At 42.3% G+C, this 21,575-nt stretch overlaps 1 protein-coding gene across 2 annotated transcripts; it reads right to left on the reverse strand.

Annotated features, from left to right (window-relative positions):
- Positions 1 to 340: 340 nt before the first annotated feature.
- On the reverse strand, positions 341 to 16,592 carry si:dkey-251i10.3 (uncharacterized protein LOC553498 homolog). 2 transcript variants are annotated; one of them, XM_062988699.1, is made up of 14 exons: positions 16,510 to 16,592; positions 11,141 to 11,240; positions 10,977 to 11,047; positions 10,580 to 10,793; positions 9,553 to 9,708; positions 9,059 to 9,178; positions 8,148 to 8,242; positions 7,695 to 7,818; positions 7,438 to 7,515; positions 6,957 to 7,344; positions 3,822 to 4,300; positions 2,288 to 2,472; positions 1,767 to 1,866; positions 341 to 743 (listed from the first exon to the last, which is right to left on the reverse strand). In XM_062988699.1, the coding sequence occupies exons 1-14, from the start codon at positions 16,575 to 16,577 to the stop codon at positions 450 to 452; spliced, it is 2,472 nt and encodes an 823-aa protein (XP_062844769.1). In that variant the 5' UTR covers positions 16,578 to 16,592; the 3' UTR covers positions 341 to 449. The 2 variants fall into 2 exon arrangements, with proteins under 2 accessions (XP_062844769.1, XP_062844770.1); XM_062988700.1 differs by lacking the exon at positions 16,510 to 16,592 and adding an exon at positions 11,800 to 12,034.
- Positions 16,593 to 21,575: the final 4,983 nt, after the last annotated feature.

Raw genomic sequence — 21,575 nt, forward strand, 5'->3', positions numbered from 1 at the left:
GACCGTGTCTCAATGAGCACAAATACCCACAGATGTAGTTCAAAGTCTTGTGACAAGCTTCTTAGAAGCACGGTCAGGTCATGGTCAGGCGTCCAAATACTTTTGGCCATATAGTGTAAGTGGATCATTTTTTACATGAATTATGATTTTTTTAGGCTGCTGAATTATCACAAGTTTTATTAGATTTTTGTCTCATGCACCGATTGATTATATTTTTAATAATGTGAAAATGTTTATTTTTGTACCATTTACGTCACTTCTAACTTCAGTCCCTGTAAAAATACTAAGCATTTATTAATCCCCGTACCCCTCGAGTATAAAGGACAGCCGAGTCGGATGGTTCATGGTTCACGTCTCTTTATTCCTGTCGTGGGTTCAGCGTGAGTGAAGCTTTAAACATCGCTTGTTCTGAATCAGGATTAAATCAGTCACTGGTGTTTGTATTTTCTCTAGTTCTTCTCCTTCTGTTTCCGTTTTCGGCGCTGCGCTCTCCTCGCTCCTCGTTTCTGGTTGCTCTCCTCCAGAACGATGTCGCCCCTCTTCCTGGCCGCGTGGGCGCTCTTCTGCTGGGACAGGAAGTCCTCCTTCTTCATGGGCTCGATGATGTTTCCCAGTCTGGTCACCACTTTGGGCGCCGTGAGTTTTTTCACCGTGTTCTGCGTGTTCCAGGTCTGACCCACCGGGGAGCGGATGCAGCTCTCGAACTGGGCGCGGTTCTGGAAGGGGAACGGTAGCTGGTTCACCTGCGCCAGACAGAGAGAGAGAGAGTGTGTGAGAGAGAGATCGAGTTTGTGTTTGAGAGAATGAGAGTGGGTGTGTGAAAGAGAGAGAGACAGAGTCACAGTTAAAAAGAGTGAGAGAGAGTCACAGTTAAAAAGAGTGAGAGAGTGTGTGAGAGCGAATCGAAGTAAAAAGAGTGTGAGAGAGTGAGTCAGAGTAAAAAAAGACAGCGAGTCACAGTTAAAAAAGTGTCACAGTTAAACAGAGTGAGAGAGAGAGTCAGAGTGAAAAAGTGTGTGAGAGCGAGTCAAAGTAAAAAGAGGGTGTGTGAGAGCGAGTCACAGTTAAAAACAGTGAGAGAGCCACAGTTAAAAGGAGAGAGTCACAGTTAAAAGGAGAGTCACAGTTAAAAAGAGTGAGAGAGCCACAGTTAAAAGGAGAGTCACAGTTAAAAACAGTGAGAGCCACAGTTAAAAGGAGTCACAGTTAAAAAGAGTGAGAGAGCCACAGTTAAAAGGAGAGTCACAGTTAAAAAGAGTGAGAGCCACAGTTAAAAGGAGAGAGTCACAGTTAAAAAGAGTGAGAGCCACAGTAAAAAGGAGAGTCACAGTTAAAAAGAGTGAGAGCCACAGTTAAAAGGAGAGAGTCACAGTTAAAAAGAGTGAGAGTGTGTGAGTGTGAAAGCGAGTCAGAGTGAAAGAGAGAGCGAATCACAGTTAAAAAGAGTGAGAGAGTGTGTGAGAGAGCGAATCAAAGTAAAGAGCGTGTGAGAGAGTGAGTCAGAGTGAAAGTGCGAGAGTGTGAGCAAAAGAAAGAGAGATGGAGAGCGACTGAGCACTTTATTAGGTACACCCGTTTGGTAAATACACACAATGGTTATTTTATAGGCTACACCAACAACACTGCTGCACCTACTACACTCGCACCACAACACAAACATCCTCTGGTCAGCAGGGGTCATACAGAGTGTTCTCCGGTTTAACCAGACCCGTGATGGGTGTAATGAGGTGTGATTAGTTTTATACCCCGTGCACGCGGGTGTTTACCTGATGCTGCACCACAGACGAGTTCCTCTTCTCAGAAATGATCACAGCAGGAAGTTTCTCGTCCTTTCTGACGGGGGCGAGCGGCGGCTTCACCCGAAACCTGCGGCGAATCAAAACAAGGAAAAATGTAATCATGTTCTGCAGGGTTTAGTTACTATGTTTAGAATAATGGCAGCGGTGGAGTGGTAGGGGCCTTGCTCAGGGGCCCAACAGTGGCCGGTGGTGGGGATTCGACCAGCGACTTTCCGGTTAACAGTGTCGGCTCTGCTTCACTGATATTCAGCTCCAAACCATTAATCCCTGACGTGCTGTTTACTGGGGTATAAATAAGATACGACACAGAGGCCAAATCTCATTCATCTATCAACATGCACGGAGAGTCACGCACTGATATCTATTATCCCCCGTCTCTGTGCAGTGCCATCGACCGGCCAGCAGAGGGAGTAACTGCAGCACTTATAAGGAATCCCTGCGACCCTCCCTCCCTCAGACCAGCCAATTATAGAATAAAAGATACTCACTTCCTGCGTTTGTATCGGGAGGGTTTGAGTCCGAGCCCACCCCACTCCCCCCAGCCGGGCAGGGTCAGGTCCACCTCTTTGGGCTTTCCCGCATCCTCCTGGTTCCTCTTGTCCTTCAGGAAGTCACTGATGACATCATCTCCCGCGAAGGCCTCCTTGATGATGGCGATCTGCTCGGCGCGGCCCTGAGGGGGGGAAACGGCACCGCACGTGTTTTACTGATGCGCACCTCAAAATATTTCTGATAACGTTTGGGACTAGAAGTTTTAGAGCAAAATGCTAAAGGTGGAATCTTCTAGGGCTTTGTAGTGTTGAACTATTTGCCTTTTTTAGCCTACTGTGTGAAGGCAGGGTCGGGAATTTTTACCGTTGCATAGCAGCAACTCATTCGTTGTGGAACTACTTTTTGGCGGAATGTATTGTCAATATTAAAGCATATTCAATATGAAATTCAGGGCTTCTTTGATTTATTTTCTTTCTTTATTTTGTAAAAACTGTAGTATAAAAGCAATAGAACACCTCGGCTCGTGCCTGCGACCAAATCCCAGCCGTGATGTTATTCGCGGTAACACACTCCCTCTCGTGTTCTATTGCTTAAATAAATGTTCTAGGTCGAAATGTTGGAGACAGAATCTTTTAGAGAGTAATGTCAGGGATTAAATCTTCTAGGGTGGAATGTTGGTGACAGAATCGTCTAGGATGGAACACTGGGAATGGAACCTTTTAGGATGGAATGTTGGGGACTAAATATTCTAGGGCTCAATGTCAGGGACGCAGTCATCTGAACGAGGAAACGGAACAAAACATGTCAACCACTCTCACCCCCAAATGTTCTGGGGTGCACATCAGTAGAACACTTTAGGGGACGGGGATGCAATCGGGGATGTAATCTTCTTATCTGGAATACTGGGGACGGAATCTAGTAACGTCAGGGGCAAATCATCAAGGACAGAATGTTGGGGACGTAATTTTCTAGACCTGAATCATCTGGGGCGGAATGAGGGGGACAAAATCTTCTAGGGCTGAATGTCAGGGACGCAGTCCTCTATGATGGAACGTTGGGGACGGAATCTTTAAGGGAGGAATGTCAGGGACAGTAACTTCCAGGGCCGAAAGTCAGGGATTGAATTTTTTAGGATTGAATGTTCTAGAACAGAATCGTCTAGAAGAGAACGTTGGTTACTAGGACGAAACAATGGGAATGGAATCTTTTAGGACGGAATGTCGGGATTAAATATTCGGAATTAAAACGGAATACTGGGGACAAAATATTCTAGGGTGGAATACTTAAGACGGAATCTTCCAGGGCGGAATGTTGGGGATGAAATTTTTTTGGGGAGGAACGCTGGGGATGCGAGGAGGGAATGTTGGGAATGGAATCTTTTACGACAGATTGTTGGGAATGGAATCGGAATATTGGGGACAAAATCTTCTAAGGTGGAATGTTGAGGACGGTATTTTCTAGAACAGAATCCTCTAGAAGGCTTTGTTTTTCATTTAATTGGCAGAACAAACCCGTCGACGTTTCACCCACCTGCTCCTCTGTCTCCGCCTCGTCCTCCTGCTCCATCAGCGTGGGTGCCAGCGGGACCGTGATCACTTTGGCCTGTTTGGTGAGGACTTCGTTCGGGTCGATGTCTTTCTTCTTCCTCTTGCCGGGCGGTCCGGGTGTGGCGCCCTCGCCGGGAGCTCGTGTGGTACAGGCTGGGGTGGGACGGTCGGGTTCTGATGCTTCGTCACGGCTCAGGGCCTCCAGGTCCTCTAGGGTCCGGGCGCGGGTCAGTCCTTCGCTCAGAAGCTCCTCCTCCTCCTCCGCCGGTGCCGCCACGAGGTCCGGAACCGGCGGCTGCTCGGTGCGGCTCTTCACCGGTCCTGCAGGGGCTTTACTGCCCTTAATCAGTCTGTTAAAGAGGCTGTTGAATTCGGACACCACCTCCTCTTTCTCCTCTTCTTCATCGTCCTCATCACCAGGAGCTTCTCCCACCTCCTCCACGACCGCTTCCTTTTCTGTCTCTAGGATTTTAGACAGACCCAACGTGAGCTACAATGTCAAAAGTATGTGGTCGCCCCTTATAGTCACACTTGTATAAAATAAATGCAAAAATACACACGACTCAAACCTTGTGGCAACAAGTTGAAGGCGTCCATAAAGATATGACCCGACCTCACAAATCCGCTTTAAACCGAGTCACAAGTTCCCACATGGACACTCCCGGAACAGACGAAGCGGTTCCTTGACATTCATATTCACATTAATCTCTGTGGTTTTTAAAACAGAAGCTTCGACGATCCACGATGAGGCGTCCAGATACTTTTGGTAATATAAAGTGTGGTTTAAATCTCTCCTGGCGGACACTTTACCACTCAAGATGCCTCCGGGTGCCCATATGCCCGTTCCACGCTCTGGCTCGTGCTTATTAATTAAAGCTTTTATGTCCGAGCATGTGGGCGGTCTCATCTTACCGGCCCCTCGATTTACCAGTTCAAGAGCCCGACCATTAAATAATCAGGTTAGGGAGTTTCCTAATGCAGGGGGATTTTATAAGTCTCACTTACCGGGTTAGGAACGGATTTTATGAACCCACGTCAAATCCATTTCCATCTAAACCATGACGGTTATTACATGAACTGAAAATAAGTGGGGACCACCTTCACCCCCCCACCAAAAAAAAAAATCGATATTAATTTATTTACATTAACATGCGGCTTGTATGAACTAGAGCGTTTTTGTTCTATTTCTGCATCTTTTTCCCTTTTTTCTCCCAATCTAGTCATATCCAATTCCCCAGTTGTACAGCCTCTACTGGTGCAGACCCTGATCCTGAACGAGAAGGACCAGAGCAAACACGTGTGCAGCTGCCAACCGCTTCTTTTCACCCGAGTGTGGCAGGCTCACACGGGGATCAGTATCGAGTACTGAGAGTCACGTACTGATCTCCATTATTCACTGTGACTTTCAGCATCCCTCACAACCGTCTATCATCGCCATCCATCCACCGTCAAGTCCAACCAGCCATCCATCCATCACCTCCAACGAACCGTCAATCCGTCCCTCACAACCACCCATCCCCCCATCCATCACAATCCATCCATCCAGTTATTCAATCTATCCATACATCCAACCAACCATCCCTCCCTCCCATCCATCCCAATCGACAAGACCATCTATCCATCCATCCCAATCCTTGCCAACCATCCATTCATCACCACAACCAACCATCCATCCACCCATCACAACCATTCATACCATCCATCAGCCTAACCAACAATCCAATGTCCATTCATCACCCCCAACAAACAATCCATCCATCACCCCCAACCATCCATCCATCCCTCAATCACTCCCAATTAACCAACCAACTATCCCTCCATTTACCCATCCCTCCATCCCTCCACCCACTCTTCACTCCCAACTCTCACAACCAACCAACCAGTCATCACTATACTATATCCATCTATCCATTAATTCTCAGCCATTAATCCATCCATCCGTTTGTCTGTCCCTCTATCCAAACAATCATACAAACTGTCCATCCCTCCAATCAAAAAGGTTCCTGACACAGATCAAGTTTCTCCAGGTTTTCAGCCTCATTAAAGTTTCTCCTCGCGACACTAAATTCTCTCGTAGTTTTGGGTTTTCCCCTCTGTGTCACCGTCTGGTCTCCGCCCATCACCTGACTGCTGCAGGGTGACAGAGGAGACGATTGTTCATTATACAACGTTATTTAACACCGTTCTGACACGGACATGTGATCCGGACACACCTTACAGGTAGATCATTAGCGCGGCGGTGAGCTGAATGAGACGCAGCGGAGCAGATGGATCATGAACGGTAGAATTTAGGTACCGATATTAGCATTTTTTTGGGACAGGGTGTATGTATTCACCCATTTATCAAATATAACGAGGACGGCAAACATCACAAAGGATTTAATTATATCAGCTTTGTAGAACAAGACACTACAAGGCCAAAAGTATGTGGACACCCCTTCCTAAAATAAATAATTAAGTGTTTCATCCACACCCACTGTTAACAGGTGTATATATGATTACATGATTGACTGGCAGCAGTTTAGGGAAGGCCCTCTCAAGTTCCAGGATGACCGTGTTCTAGGTGTATGTGAAGCAGAGACCAAGCTGAGAATATCTGGTATAGCTTTACAAAACCAAACCCATTACAGGGCCCTCGTAAAAACCCAATCACGTCTGTGTAGGTGCCCGACGGGCCGACAGCACCCGATAGTTTCAAACCCGGACCTCAGTGTATGTGAAATAAAGACTAAGTTAAGGACATTTGGTCACACCTTACAGGGTCAGATTCAAACCTTTTTTGGCCTTTATTCAAACCCAATCACGTCTGTGTGGGCGCCCGGCTGGTCGATAGCACCTGCTGGGTTTCAAACCCGGACCTCGGTGTATGTGAAACAGAGACCAAGCTGAGAATATCAGGTCAGACTTCAGAGGGCCAAATCCATCACAGGGCCTCGCCCCCCCCCATACACACCCAACCACGTCTGTGTGGGCGCCCGGCGGGTTGATAGCACCAAATAGTTGCAAACCCGGACCCGGTATGTGGAGTCGGTGGTGATCTGATTCTCCACCTAGTCCTCAAAGCTTAAACCTAAACGAAACTGGACTGTCCAGTCGTAAACAGACGCACGACACGTACCGTCCTGCTGTGGGACCGGGACCAAATCCTCATCCTGGTCGTCCCTCAGCTCTCGCTTCCTTTCAAACTGCCTCAACAGCTGCTCCTCCTCATTCTCCTCCTCCTCCTCATCGTCCTCCTCTTCATCCTGCTGGCTGACCCGTGCTTCCTCTTCAGCAGTAGGAGGCTCCGGCGTGACCTCCTGACCCGCCGTTCGTTTGACCTCGCTGCTCAGCTTGCCTCTCATCCAGGGGTTCACCGAATCCCCGCCCAGCTCGGCATCGTTCACGAAATCGGGAAGAGCGCCCTCGTCCTCCTCGTCCTCCTCCTCTTCATCGTCTGACGGGAGCGTGACTTTCTGCGTGAGCTGTTTGTTCACCTCCAGCTGCTCCTGCATCGCCTTACGAGCCTGAAAATGTTAAAAAATAAACAGATCAGAAGGAGACGCGGCAGCAGAGGTGGGACGATATATTGGTATCACTATAAGACGTTTAACTCTCACCGAATCGTCATATTTTGCCATGATGGCTTTGGTCTTGGCCCACTTGCCGCTGTTCTGGTGCTTCAGCGACATCCTCTCCTGCATTTCAAACACAACGTGCATTATTAAACCTCGTTTAGAACCGTTTATTAATTTTCACATCATAAAACTTGAACATAAACACAAACAGTGACCGCTACACATCATTTACATATTTGATATCCAAACAGTCCTCCACATTCTAGCTGTAAACCTAAATCCCTCAAACACAGACTAACCTCCATCCTGGACAGTTCCATCTTCTTCAGTTCCTCCAGAGCAGCGTCAGGATCGGTCTTCATCATCTCATCGAACTGTTTGAGGAACTCCTTCCGCTTGGCCTTCTTCTGCACCTTATGGTACCTGAGAGAGAAAGAAGGTGTGGGTTAAACCGTACATATTTGGTCAGACCGACGGCCGGCATTGGCCAAGAAGAGCTGTGCAGGGACAGTTTGGAATTTGGCTGGAACTGAAAGGCACAGAGCTGGACCCAGCTGAGGACTGGACTCAATACTAGCATGTAAAATCACTTCACCTTTTCTTAATAATGTTCATTTAATCATATTTTATTCATGTTCATTAAACGTCCACTTAGATTTTATTTATGGACGCGTGTCGTTTAAATGAGAAATGAAACAATAAATAATAAAATCATCACAGCGGACGTTTGATGAAGAATTTTCTGAACTCACTTCTTGCTCTTGATTTTTCGCTCTCGTCGAGCTTTGGCCTCGTAGTACGACTGAAGCGCTCGAGCCTTCTGGAGCTCAGCACGCCGAATCTTCGCCTGCACGCCAAAAACCACGTCAAGCAGAGTCAAATAATATCGATGATAAAATAATAATAATACTTCTAATAATAATAATGAAAAATAAAAATAATAAAAATATATGTTAAAATAATGATAATAACCCTAATAATAATAATAAAAAATAATAATATATATAATAATAAATAATAATAATAATGATTATCATAAAAAATAACAATGATGATGATTAAGATAATAATAATCCTAATAATGAACAAAAATAATAAAAAAATAAAAATATAATAATAAATAATAATAATAATGAAAATGAAAATAATAATGATGATTACAATGAAAATAATAATCCTAATAATAATAATAATGAAAAAAAATAATAAAAAAATAATATATATATATTGATCATTGAAATAAATTAATACATTTATGATTAAAATAACAAAAATAATGATATGATTAAAATAATGATAAAATTCTAATAATAATAATGAAAAATAATAAATAATATATATAGATTATGATTATGATAATCCTACTAATAATAATGAAATACTTATTAAAACTATCCTTATAATAACTAAATATGTTAAATAATATAAATAACATTAATAATAATAATTAAAAGACTGACAATAATCCTAATAATAACTGTCCTGATAATAGTAACACTAAGAAATAAATAAATAATAAATATTAATAATTGTAATAATCATTATAATAATGATAACAATCCTAATAATAGTAACACAATGATACATAATAATAATAAAAATAAATAATCAGGATAATAATAACAACAACATGCTTTTCCTGAAGTGCTTTTCTCGTCCTCACCTCCTCCAGACTCATGGCTTGGATAGACGCCTCCTCGGCGGGGGTCAGGACGGGGTCATTAATAGGCTGTTTGTTACTCTGCAGGAGACTGAAGATCTGCTGCTCCAGAGGAGTCTGAGCCTGAAACGGACGGACGGATTAAACCACAATTACCTGCTTCAGTGGGTTGAATTGTTGTATCTGTTTATTATTATTTCTATGGCACCACAGGGTGCACGTGGTCCTGTATGATGCAGAAAATCATTAGAAAATGTACGTTATCAGACTGTATTATTGATTTTTTGCTATTGCTCAGGGGTCCAGGTCGTGTGTTCTTTCTATACCAATTCCCAGTAAGTTTCAGCCCCGCATTATGGAGCACATTTTCATCGTGTCCCTGAATTTTGCAAATCTGTCGCTTTATCTGTATTTTCTCTCTCTCTCACACACACACACACACACACACACACACACACACACACACACACACACACACACACACACAGAGTACACACCTTCCAGCCAGCCACCACCTGCTCCACGCGTTTAGGTCCCGCTGGTTCCTGTTTGAGGGGGAAGAACAGCTGCTCGGCCTTCTGGTTCTGAATAACAACGCTCTCCCACCGGGACACCTCCTTACTGCTGCGCTCGTACGCCACGCCCCTCTGGATCTGTACACACACACACACACACACACACACACACACACACGATCATTTAGGGTGAATTCAGACGCTTTAGAACCTCTCAGACCTGCACAGGGCGTCAGGGCTGCAGTAAGTAATCAACAAAATTAATTACAATTAATTTTAACAAACTTCATTAGTGATTAGACGAGCTGTCGTTTATTAAATACGTTCATGCCTCAATATGAAACCTTAAAAAATTAACCCGGTCACGCCCACTTAACCCCAAATTCACTCCTAGTTTGAGCGACTCCAGAGTTTTAGAACAAAGTAAATTCACTACATGACCAAAAGTATGTGGACACCTTTTCTAAAGACTACATTTAGCTGTTTCTGCCACATCTATTGCTAACAGGTGTATAAAAATACTATGTGTCATATAAATGATTCGATTTAAACATTGGTTTAACAGTTTGGGGAAGTCCCTTTTCTCTTTCAGCATGATTACACCCCTGAGCACACAGTCCTGGTCCCTACTCAACACTTTTGGGAGGAATTATGTTTGGAATGTGAACCAGACTTTCTCTTCTTTCTCCTCCAACATCAGTCCCTGAGGTCACTGAGTCGATCGACTGAACGGGCACAAATCCCAACAGATATACTCCAAAGGCTTTGATATTATAGTATAATATGATTTTAGAGCTACAAAGGAAAAGAGGGAGCAAGTCAATATAAACGCACACAGTTTTGGAACGGGATGTAAGACAAGCTCATGCTCAGGCGTCCCAATACTTTTGGTCATGTACAGTAGTATAATATATAAGTTTTTGCTTTTAAATCTTAATGAGTTCTAAACGTAAAGCTTTTTGTGCAGATTTGATATCAGATGATAACGACGATGCTTTAAAATCCAAACCTTCTCAGTCTGCTGGCGGCTGAGCGGGAGCTCCAGCGTCTCCTTTGAGTTTTGCAGGTTCTTCAGCTGTTTCTTGGTCTTCTTCGGAGCTCCGGGAGTTTGTTCCATAGAACCCAGCAGATCAGAGAGCTGAACTTTGTCTCCTGCTCCTTCTGCGTTCACCGAAAACTCCGAGACCTGCACGCTGGCTTCAGATCGCTCGGCGTGTTTCTTCCTGCATCGGTTTAAACACCGAGTACTCATATATCATTCACAGATCAATCACAGATCAATCACAGATCAATCACAGATTTACATTTTCAGCATTTAGGAGACGCTTTTTATCCAAAGTGACTTACAGTAGTATGACAGTATAACGTCTAAGGAATTGAGGGTTTAGGGTCTTGCTAATACCGACCTTCTCTTTGCTCCCAGTGAGCTGATGGCCTCCAGAAGTTTGATGTGTTTTCTCTCATCTTCATCCTCCTCCTGTACACACACACACACACACACACAATTCAGATTCCAGTCCAGATAGAAGATACCAGCGTGTCTTTATGTGAGCTTTACATGATGATTTACCTCGTCCTCGCTGGCGCTGATGATGTTTTCCTCGTCTGTGTGAAGCTCTTCATCATTTTCATCCTCATCCATCACCGGCAGAGGCATTTTGACATTTTTGCTATGGAAAAAAGAAGATAAATATCAGTTTAATGTTATGACAACTGAAACTATGCTTTTATAACACCAGATCACAGTGACTGAGGAGATCCCCACAGTCACCGTTGGCTTCCTACCAGGGTAGGAAGATTGCAAACCCTTAACCAGCCAGCAGAGGTCACAACAACAGCAGCGATGTGGAACCTGATCAATCTCCCTCCCTAAGACACAGCCAGCACAGCTTAGTGCCTTTTAGACACCAAGCCAGGTAAAATTTCACAGGGTCAAAAGTTTACATACAAAACTGCACTGAAATTGAAAGCATGAGAGCCTCATGATGTAAAGCTTGCTTGACTGTAGACAGCGTCACCCACAATCTAGCATGCAGACCTGCTCTTTGGTGTTTTTCCTTTCAGTTTGGGTTTTCTTGTATTTCTTATAGGTGTATTAAGCTAAACCTGTTTTATGGGCACAGAGAAGTACGTAGATGTGGCTCGCACTTTAGAAATCATTAAACTCCCGGTGATTATTACATTTCTCACACTGTTATGTTAATAAGAGAAGGAAGCTAAAGCTCAGACCTCTTTCTGGACTTTTGGTTCCTCTTGGTGCTGCCTGATTTCACCATGTTGATCCACGTGGAGACGAACCGAGTCACAAATTACACCTCACTCAACCCTCTCACGCTTCCACTTCAGGAATCCCAACAGCACAAGCTCGATAAATCTATAAAGTGTGTAAAAATGAACTAATTCTGATTATAAACGAAGCCTTTACGAGATAAAAAGATTCTGTAGCTTCAGATCGGTTCACAACAGGAGCGCTTCCATTACTCGGTGATGTTTTCGGCGCGGAATGATGACGCAGCGACCCAGAAGCTTTAGGTGTGTTCGACTTCGGCTGCGCACTTTACCGGCGATCAGGACCGAACGTTTTTATTCTATATTTATTTTATTAAAGGTCAGGGTCACGGTGGATCCTGAACCTACAATAGACAGGGCACCAGTCCAGAACACATCCTGGATAGATCGCCAGTCTTTTACAGGGCATTATACACGGTCTCACTTACACTTAGGCGTATGTTTATTCATAACGTATTTAATTCATTTATTTGTTTGCTTTTTCTTTTTCTTTCTTGTTTTACTCGAAGCTTTATGCTGGTCAGGGTCGTGATGGGTCCTGTGTCACCCCAAAACCTTAAAGACAAAGTGCCAATCCATCACACGGCATCACTCGTGCACCAACTTACACCCAGGTCCAAATTCCTTCCTTGTTTCCCTTCTTCCTTTAATCATTGTCTGTTTTACCACCACTCCATCCTGGTCAGGGTTGCAGTGAGTCCGATTCAGTGGCAGAAAGGCAGGAAACTGGTCACCAGTGCATCACAGGGCACGCATACAGACACATGGTAAACATACAAACTCTACAATTGAACCCATGCACTTTTTGCCGTGTCTGCACCCACTGAACCACCGTGCCGCCCCTTCATTCATTCACTAATTGTTTTTCACTAGATGTCGTATCCTGGTCGCAGTGGGTACTGTGCCACCCAGAAATCCTCTAGAAATCCTCTAGAGAGGGTAAATAGTTTCAATCCTTAGAGGTGCTATCGGCCGTTCGGGCGTGTACATACAAATATGATCGGTTTCGTCTGAGACAAGACTAATGGCCGAGGTTCCACGATGGATTGGTGTCCTGTCCGAGGTGGGAAATCGAACCCACTGTGACCCTGACCGGGAAACACGAGAGCAGTCGAAAAGAATCACTATCACAAATGTGTTGTGTTTTTAATTGACTTCTCTTTGTGTCATTTTATTCAGCTCTCCCCTTTGGCCACCAACTGTCCAGAGTTTGGTATGTTCTCCACTGGTCTGGATGGGTTTCCTTCTACTTCCCAAAAACATGCAAAACATGACTGGCTGCTCTGAACCGACCCTATATGCGAGTGAGCGAGTGCCACTATGAGCGGTGTTGTCCTGTCATGTGACCACTGCTTCCAGGTGTCTCCACACTCACTGAGACCCTGACCAGGACCTGGTTAGCAGAATGAATAATATTTGTGTAAATTTCCCTTTTTCCTGCACACTTCTCTTTAATTTGTTTAATTTCTGGCTGTTTTGTGAGAGTCGATGGAACTTTGTGAGCAGCTGAATGACTGAATAACAGAAGGTAATAAATGCACGTCCAGGTTCTCCGGTTCCTCGTACCTGTTCTCCTCCTCCTCGCTGCCGATGCCCATCTGTTCGGGAGAGCAGGGCGCAGATGGAAAGCACGGTTCAGGAAGGGGTACGAAAACAAAATTTGGTGGGTCGAGCGTTCGTCTCTGCTGCGCATGAATCTAAATAAACTATTAATGAGGGACACGTTTATAAACACCCAGAAAAACCTTCTGTTAGAGTTCAGAGCTCCACTGTTGAGAATTTATTCATTCATTCATTCATTTATTTATTCATTTTACCACAGCTTTGTCCTGGTCAGGGTCACAGTGGGCACGATTCACTGGGTAAAAGGAAGGAAACGGTAATTTTCTTTCAGGCTCAGGCTGTGTGGCATTAACTGGAACACCAGAACAAAGGTTCACTTACTTTCTCTGCTAGTGGGGTTAATAATAAAAGTTGACCAGATAATCTGTTTATAATATTAGGTACGGTAGACGGTGAAAGTCGTATAGTGCTTGATGATTTTCTAATGAAGTTTGGAACACAGTGGTGAGCCACGAGCCATCAAGTGCCAATCCATCACAGGGCATCACACATGCACCAACTTACACCCAGGTCCAAATTTCCTCATTCAATCATTGTTTGTTTTACGACCACTCCATCCTGGTCAGTGTTGCAGTGGGTCTCATTCACTGGCTGAAAAGGCAGGAAACATCCCAGACAGTTCGCCAGTTGATCACAGGGCGTATACAAGGAGAACATGCAAACTCTACACAGTAAGGACTGTGGAATCGTCTGGCTAGGGAATCGAACCCATGCACTTTTTGCCGTGTCTGCGCCCACTGTGCCACAGTGCAGCTACCTTCATTTATTTATTCACAGGCAGTGGTGAGCCACGAGCCATCATCGCATGATTACCGACTCACCTGCTCATTGTGAAACCTGAATATTCTATTAATGTTTTATGCTTATTTTATCCCGTCCCAACTTTTTTTGAGTGTCTTTTTCAGACATCAGATTCTGAGACTCACAGATTCATATATTCAATCACAAATTCTTCTTTTTTTGGCTTTTAAAAAACGTCCCAACTTTTTCTGAAAGCAGGTTTGTATGTTAATACTGGATTCATCAGACTACATAACGTTTCCCTGCTCAGTGGTCCAGCTTGTGTGCTACTTACACCAAGCTGTGTGAAGGTTTTTTTGAACATCACTCGTGCACCAACTTACACCCAGGTCCAAATTCCTTCCTTCTTTCCTTTCCTCCTTCAATCGTTGTCTATTTTACCACCACTCCATCCTGGTCAGGGTTGCAGTGGGTCTGATTTACTGACTGAAAGGCAGGGAACACCCTGGACAGTTCGCCAGTCCATCACAGGTCACACATGGAGAACATGCAAACTCTACACAGTAAGGACTCTTGCTGTCAGCCAGGGAATCAAACCCATGCACTTTTACCGTGACTAAGCCCACCAAATTCATTCATTCTTCATTCTGCACTTCACTTTACTCACTCGAACTATATTCACCACACCTGCACACATAGCATGTAAATTCATATCTTATACAATACCTGTACATCTCGGACTTATTATTCAAAATGTTATATATTTATATTCATTCACATTTCATAATTTTTGTACATCTGTACATAAAGAGTCTTTAATCAATACCAGAGGTGGAAAGTAACGAATAACATTTACTTGCGTTACTGTAATTGAGTAGTTTTTTTGTGTACTTGTACTTTTTAAAGTAGATTTTACAACATGTAATTTTACTTTTACTTAAGTATGTTTTGTATTAAGAATTGTAATTCGCTACATTTTAAATAACATCCAAAAAACTCGACATTAAACCTGTTAGGCTGTTTGATCCCGCTGAGCATTTAAGCATTCGTGTGCTTTAGAGTCGGGCTGCGAACTGAATCACTGAGTTAACGAGTCAGAAACGACTCACTCTGTTTCATTATGATGTTGTGCATAAACGACTCCATGAATCGGTTCATTTGGTGAAGAGATTCAGATGTATAAACCAATCAGAGCTTCAGAATTCACATTCTGGGCGGAATTTCAATCTCTTTCTTCATTGGTTGTTCTATAAATGACAGTTTAGTGAACGAATCACCAATTTAAGCTTTTTACCGGGAAAGCCGAGAGAATAAATGATCTACAATAGTTTTCATTAGTTAGGTGGATAAAACAGTTGGGTATGGATTTATATATTCTGGAAACATACAAGATGCTCTTATATAAAGTGGATTATATCCCTAATGGAACAACACATGATATAGATCAGGTAAACAGATAAGCAGTTATGATTTTCTGCTGCTGTGTGACTGATCTGGGTCGCGGTTCTGCTGTTTACGGTTGGCTTTCATTTTGCAACGATAGCAAAGCATTATGAAATATTGTGATTTTTTATGTTAATTTATTTTTGAGTATTTATTTAAGTAAAACGGAGCATAAATGTGATTGTGAGATTCTGCTGGTTTGTTTTTGATCATGTTCCTATGACGGGGTAAGACCCGTTATATTTTTTATAGGTGCAACCCTAACCGCCTAACCCTGTTATTGAGGATAAACAAAAATAATGCTGTTCTGAATTGATAAGAGCAGTTGCAGTGTATTAGGTGTGTAGAGGTTAAATCCACACATGAACTGCTGACATGCTGCATGGCTGGTGAGCTGTGTGTAGAGTGCTGTATCATTCATCTATCAACTTCTGTTGGAAAATAATGTCCCTCCTTCTGTTAAACAACTAACTCAGTAACGTTTACTTTGAGTACATTTTAAATGAGTTACTTTTTACTTGAGTAGATTTTTAGACAAGTAATTTTACTCGTACTTAAGTAAAAAATCATTAAATAGTACTTTTACTTGAGTACAATATTTTAGTACTCTTTCCACCTCTGATCAATACCTGTATATATTGAACAAATAGTGCTCGTTTTATGTAAGTTAATGTGTATATTTTTTGTAATTAATGTGAATTGTAACTGTGAGGGACTGAGCACCTAAGATTTTCACTCACCTTTCACACCTGTGTTAATGTGACGTGACAATAAAGTGATTTGATTTGATTTTTTGAACAGCAAAAGTGAATCTCACAGCGCACAGTTTGCAGCTGATTTCACCTGCGTGTGCTTGACCGGCCCGCCTGCAGTCCAGATCTGACTCCTGCCGGAAACGCGTGGAGCATCATGATGAGGAGAATCGGACGACGGCGACCCCGGAGCGTTTAGCTCCTCAGAACCCTGTAGATTGAGAGAATGTGTCTGGTGTGTGTTGCGTGAACAAACAAGGCGTGAGGGTCGCGTGTGAAGTACAGGAAAGTACTAGTTTTTATTCCTTCATATTCAAACTTCACAAACAGCGTGAACTTGTACAATACCTCAAGAGAGTGAAAATTACAAAAAAGTGCTGGTAACATTTACAAAAAAATCATCCTTACTTTGCGACAATCAGTTATTCTTCCACTCCTTTTTTTAGTCTTTTGTATTAAGGCTTAATACTTCTGTATAAAGTATATGCAAGATAAGTCTTCACAGTTTTTCTCGAAAAAAAAAAGTCACAATATTATGTAACATAATGAAGCTTTTACGGCTATTTTCTGTATAATAACAAATACACATCACTGGTAATTATACGTGAAATACAGGGCTTACTGTAAAATGGCAGGTAATGATACTGTCTGCTGAAATAAACGCTTTTTTTATTCGTTTTTTGTCTCTTTTCTTTTGTTTTTTTCTTTTTCTTTTTGACCTTAAACACGTTTATAGGAGAGAAGGTTACACGGACGTAGCGCTGTAATAACTGAACGAGAGAATGACAGAACGGCCTCAGAGATCGCCTCCAAACTTTGGCACATCCCTTTAAACATGAACTAGAAATAAAATAAAATCAGATCTGATCTGATCAGGGTTACGGGTTTTGTTGTTGTTGTTTTTTTTGGTGGTCGTGTGTGGAAGAAGAAGAGCGGGACGTGGTGGAGAGTGAGATCACGCTGCGCAGTAAGGTGCAAAAAAAAAAAGAAAAAAAAGAAAACAGGACCCGGCGGGATGGCGCGGGTGCCGTAAGGTGCATTCGTAAGACTCAAAGCACGATGAAAATAAAGCGAAATATAACAATAAAGAATAATTTACAAAATAACACAAAGCAATTTTATTATTTCATAATAATAATAATAATAATAACCAATAGTCTCGAGGCGACCTCGTGATTTCATGCAACTCCTAATGAATCAGGTAAAGAAAACTAACGTTGAACTCGGTGTGTTTGTGTGTTTTTATTTACTATTTTTTATAAATGATTCTTTGTTTTTATTCTGTAATCAGGCATGTCCAGATATTTAATGCTATTTGTCGACATTCTCACTTCATAAGAGCACTCGTCGAGCTCAAATCAGTCAGATCTCAACCTAAAGTTACTTAAGAACTACATTACCCACAATCCTCCAGGCAAAACCAGCCAATCAGAGGCACGGTTACAGCCATGGAAACAGAGCTGCAATTTTTGCGATACTAGCGCTGCTTGAGCGCCGCAGTTTCAACCGGAAACCGTTCCAGCACCGACTGCATTCGTATTAGGATTCTATTTGGTTAGTTAGCTTTAGCATTTAGCTGTGTTGGCTGTGTTAGCTGTGTTCGTGTTACATCCTATACATTAAAATTTAAACTTTTTTTTTTAGATTATTGGCAGCTGTAATTAAAAAAACAAGGAACATTAGCTGCATTTTAGATTTGGTAGACATTCGAGCTGCCGTTAATCTTCCAAACGAACCATTTGAAAAGTTGAAAACATGACATTTTTGTTAGCACATTGGCGGTGATGGGGATTGAACCAGCAACCTTGTGATTACTAGTGCGGTATCGCAACCGCTAACCTACCGCTGTGCAAAAATATGACATGATGGCTCGCCTGCAAACTTAAATAGTGATTTAATAAATACAGCAATGTGGGATTTAATCGGTAATAATATCAGTGTTTAAAATCGTAGCTGCAATACAAAGGAGTGGCCACTAGAGGTCGCCACATTTGAGCAGTTCTGCTAGTAGTAAGCTGCGCTGGTTTGCTAACATAGCTGCCAATAAAATAAACAGAAGCTGCGCCTACACAGCAAAGCATGCTTGGATATTCTGAATATCCATCTAGCAATATCGCAATGTACGATACAGCTGATTATCGGGACATGCCTGATGTGTTGAGTGGATGTATATTGAGCGTGAAGTAATGGGGGTGAGTCCCAACGGAACGAGACACACAACGAAGCCGAGATATTTATCATATGTACTGTATGTATATTATTAAAAAACAAAACAATCGTGGGATTTTCGTTAAGCTGCACTAGTTTACAGATCAGCGAGTGATAGCGAGTGATAGCTCTAGCCCTAAATCACTCTCATGCACACGGTTAAAGTGACGCGACAAGCTCGCTTAGAATCGCCTACGATCACCATAGAAAATAAAAACGATAAAAGAACAAAAGCGGTTTTGGTTTTTTAGTGCAAACACAATCGGCTGGCTTCAGCTTCTCAAAGATAAAAACAAGCTCACCAAGAAGATCACATTAAAGGCACATACTTATGCTTCCTCTAACACGCGACGATTTGAGACGTTACACCTGCGACACCTTTCAATAAACACCACGAAGCGCTTATTACAGGAAAAAGCCACTAGATCTGACAAAAATCATCACTATTCAGTTAGGATTGCTGTTTAATATTAGCGTTAATCACGCATAAAGGAAATCGGCTTCCACCTTGGCGGCGCTTTTTCCTTTATGTTTGATTACGACGTTTTTTTTTTATCGTCACACATGACAGGAAAGCGTTTCCTATTATTATTATTATTATTGTTATTACGCTAATTACAACGATTAGTGACTAAAAACGTCAAGCAGCATCCCGGAAACACGGCGGCGAGTGCGAGTGCGGATCGATCGAGCTGTTTGTCCAAGAGCTGCGACATCGACGGCGAGCACGGAATTAAAAATACAATTTAATAAATGAAACGAAAAAGAAAATCTACGTACGCAAACACGCACAAGAACTACGTCTTTTACAGCTGCGCTAGCGACACATAGCGGTAATTACAGTATTATATTGTTTTTGAGAAACCGTTAGGATTCGGACTTTCTGTGTTTCCGTGTTTCCGGGATACCGATACGATCTCCAGCTCTGCTGTCCAAAACGATCACGCGAGGAAACAGGAAGTACTAAATGTTTTTTTTTTTAATGCGCCTCGTTCCCGTCGTTCACCCTCCCGCTCTGTACCTCATGTTTAATAAATACTCCCTCGGTCGTGTTGGGAAACACGCGGTGTGGTGCGAGCGCACAGGCAGCGTTTACTCGTCGTCAGATTGAGTCGTGTGATATTGCTCTGTACTGAAGAAGACCGATCGTTTTAGTGCAAATCTCTTTCCTAGGTTGACGAGTGGTAGTCGGGTTTACGGCGGAAACAATATCGTGAAGAGAATTTATGGTACGGATTAGTGGTTTTTGAAATGGCTAACCGCTAGGTGCTTGTTCAGTGGTTTTTCTTTTTAAACTTTACAAAAAGGCAAGTGCTGATATCTCTCCACACGACAGAATAAACGAATAAATACAATTATTTTAGTAGCCGTACGATCGTATAATGATTCTTAAGTATTTTAGAGGAAATTTGTGATTGGCTTTGGCAGGAGCGATTAATTTAATGCTCATTTAAATTGTTTTATCGACTAGCCAGATTGAAATGACAGAAGACGATTCTTAGCGCCCCTTTAGGATCGGAACCATCATAGCAATAAGAATCAATGAGAAACACATTAAATATTTTGGTATTTTAAAAGCATAGCATATAAAATCAATCGTAATATCGAATCTTCAATCACCATTTGGAAAACGATTCAATCAAATTTATAAAAATATTGATAATAATATGATGTAATAAAGTGATTTATTACTTTTTACTAAAAACTTTCTCAACTTATCAATTTATTTATTCATTCGTTCATGGTGTGGTGGGCACATGGCTCACAGGAAACACGGGGCACAAGAAGGGGGCACGCCCTGGACCCCAGGGTCCAGTCCATCACACGTTCACCTACACCTACGGTCAATTCAAAGCAATCAAGCCACCTCCTCACGGTGACTGGAGGTTCCCAGATCACATCAGACTCTTCTACACTCACTCACACCTAGGTTCTTTAGAACTAGAGAACATGCCAAACACCGAACAGACAGTAAACTGGAGGTGGAGGCCTGGACCCAGGTGGATAATCAGCACATGCCTGGTCGTAAATCTCGTTGAGAACTGGGTGATGATTCGGTGATAACGGACTCGGTTCGGTAAAGCTGCTGCTTGTTTGTGTCTCACTTTAGTCCAGTGTTCGACAAGTCAAAGTATAAAACGGCCGCGTTACGCACGTGAACACAAAATATCAAACCCTTCTACCATCGAAACAGCAGTCGTTACAAAGCAAACACACTTTCAACAAGAATAACATTTCAAAACAAGAAAGAAAAGGTTTAGGAGAAATTCTTACTGCAGCATCATTTAGGGTTGCTTAGTTCTGGAACGATGTTTCATCTAGCTTTTACTACGACAGCTCAACTTCTTCTGCTCTCTCTCCCAATTCATAAAAAACCTCCATCAGGACAACTTGGAACCAAAAAACGTACAAAATAAATTACATAAGTGCTTTATATACGTGTGTTTAAGAATCATATTTGCCTATAACGACGTGGATATGGCTATAAACAGCTAACAACAGAAGAAGCTTAGCAAAAAACCTCATTGTACATGAACTAGCCTATGAATATGGACTCCAGATTTACACTTCTCTAATGTACATGATAAAACAGGCAAACCGATGATGCTATAGGATCGAATGGTTATAAATATATATTTATATATGTGTGTTATATCATATACTGTATATGCAGACAACGTATATGCTAATAAGGCTAAATGAACTAAATGAGCTCATGCTTCACCATTATATTGCCTTTCTAACAGCCATTCTACTCTCATATGAAGGTTTCCATCCACTATTTACAGATTTATAATCATTGTTCTCATCACGCCACAAAAAAACAATCAAATAATAATAATAGTAATAAAATAAAGAATTTGGTCCTCGGATTGAATGACAACACAAATTCGGTGTCGGTGTGTTCGTGTAAGTATGAAACTATGAAATGCGTATTATATTAAACAG

The sequence above is a fragment of the Trichomycterus rosablanca genome, chromosome 26 (genome assembly GCF_030014385.1).
Source record: "Trichomycterus rosablanca isolate fTriRos1 chromosome 26, fTriRos1.hap1, whole genome shotgun sequence".
In the NCBI taxonomy this organism is placed as follows: Eukaryota; Metazoa; Chordata; class Actinopteri; order Siluriformes; family Trichomycteridae; genus Trichomycterus; species Trichomycterus rosablanca.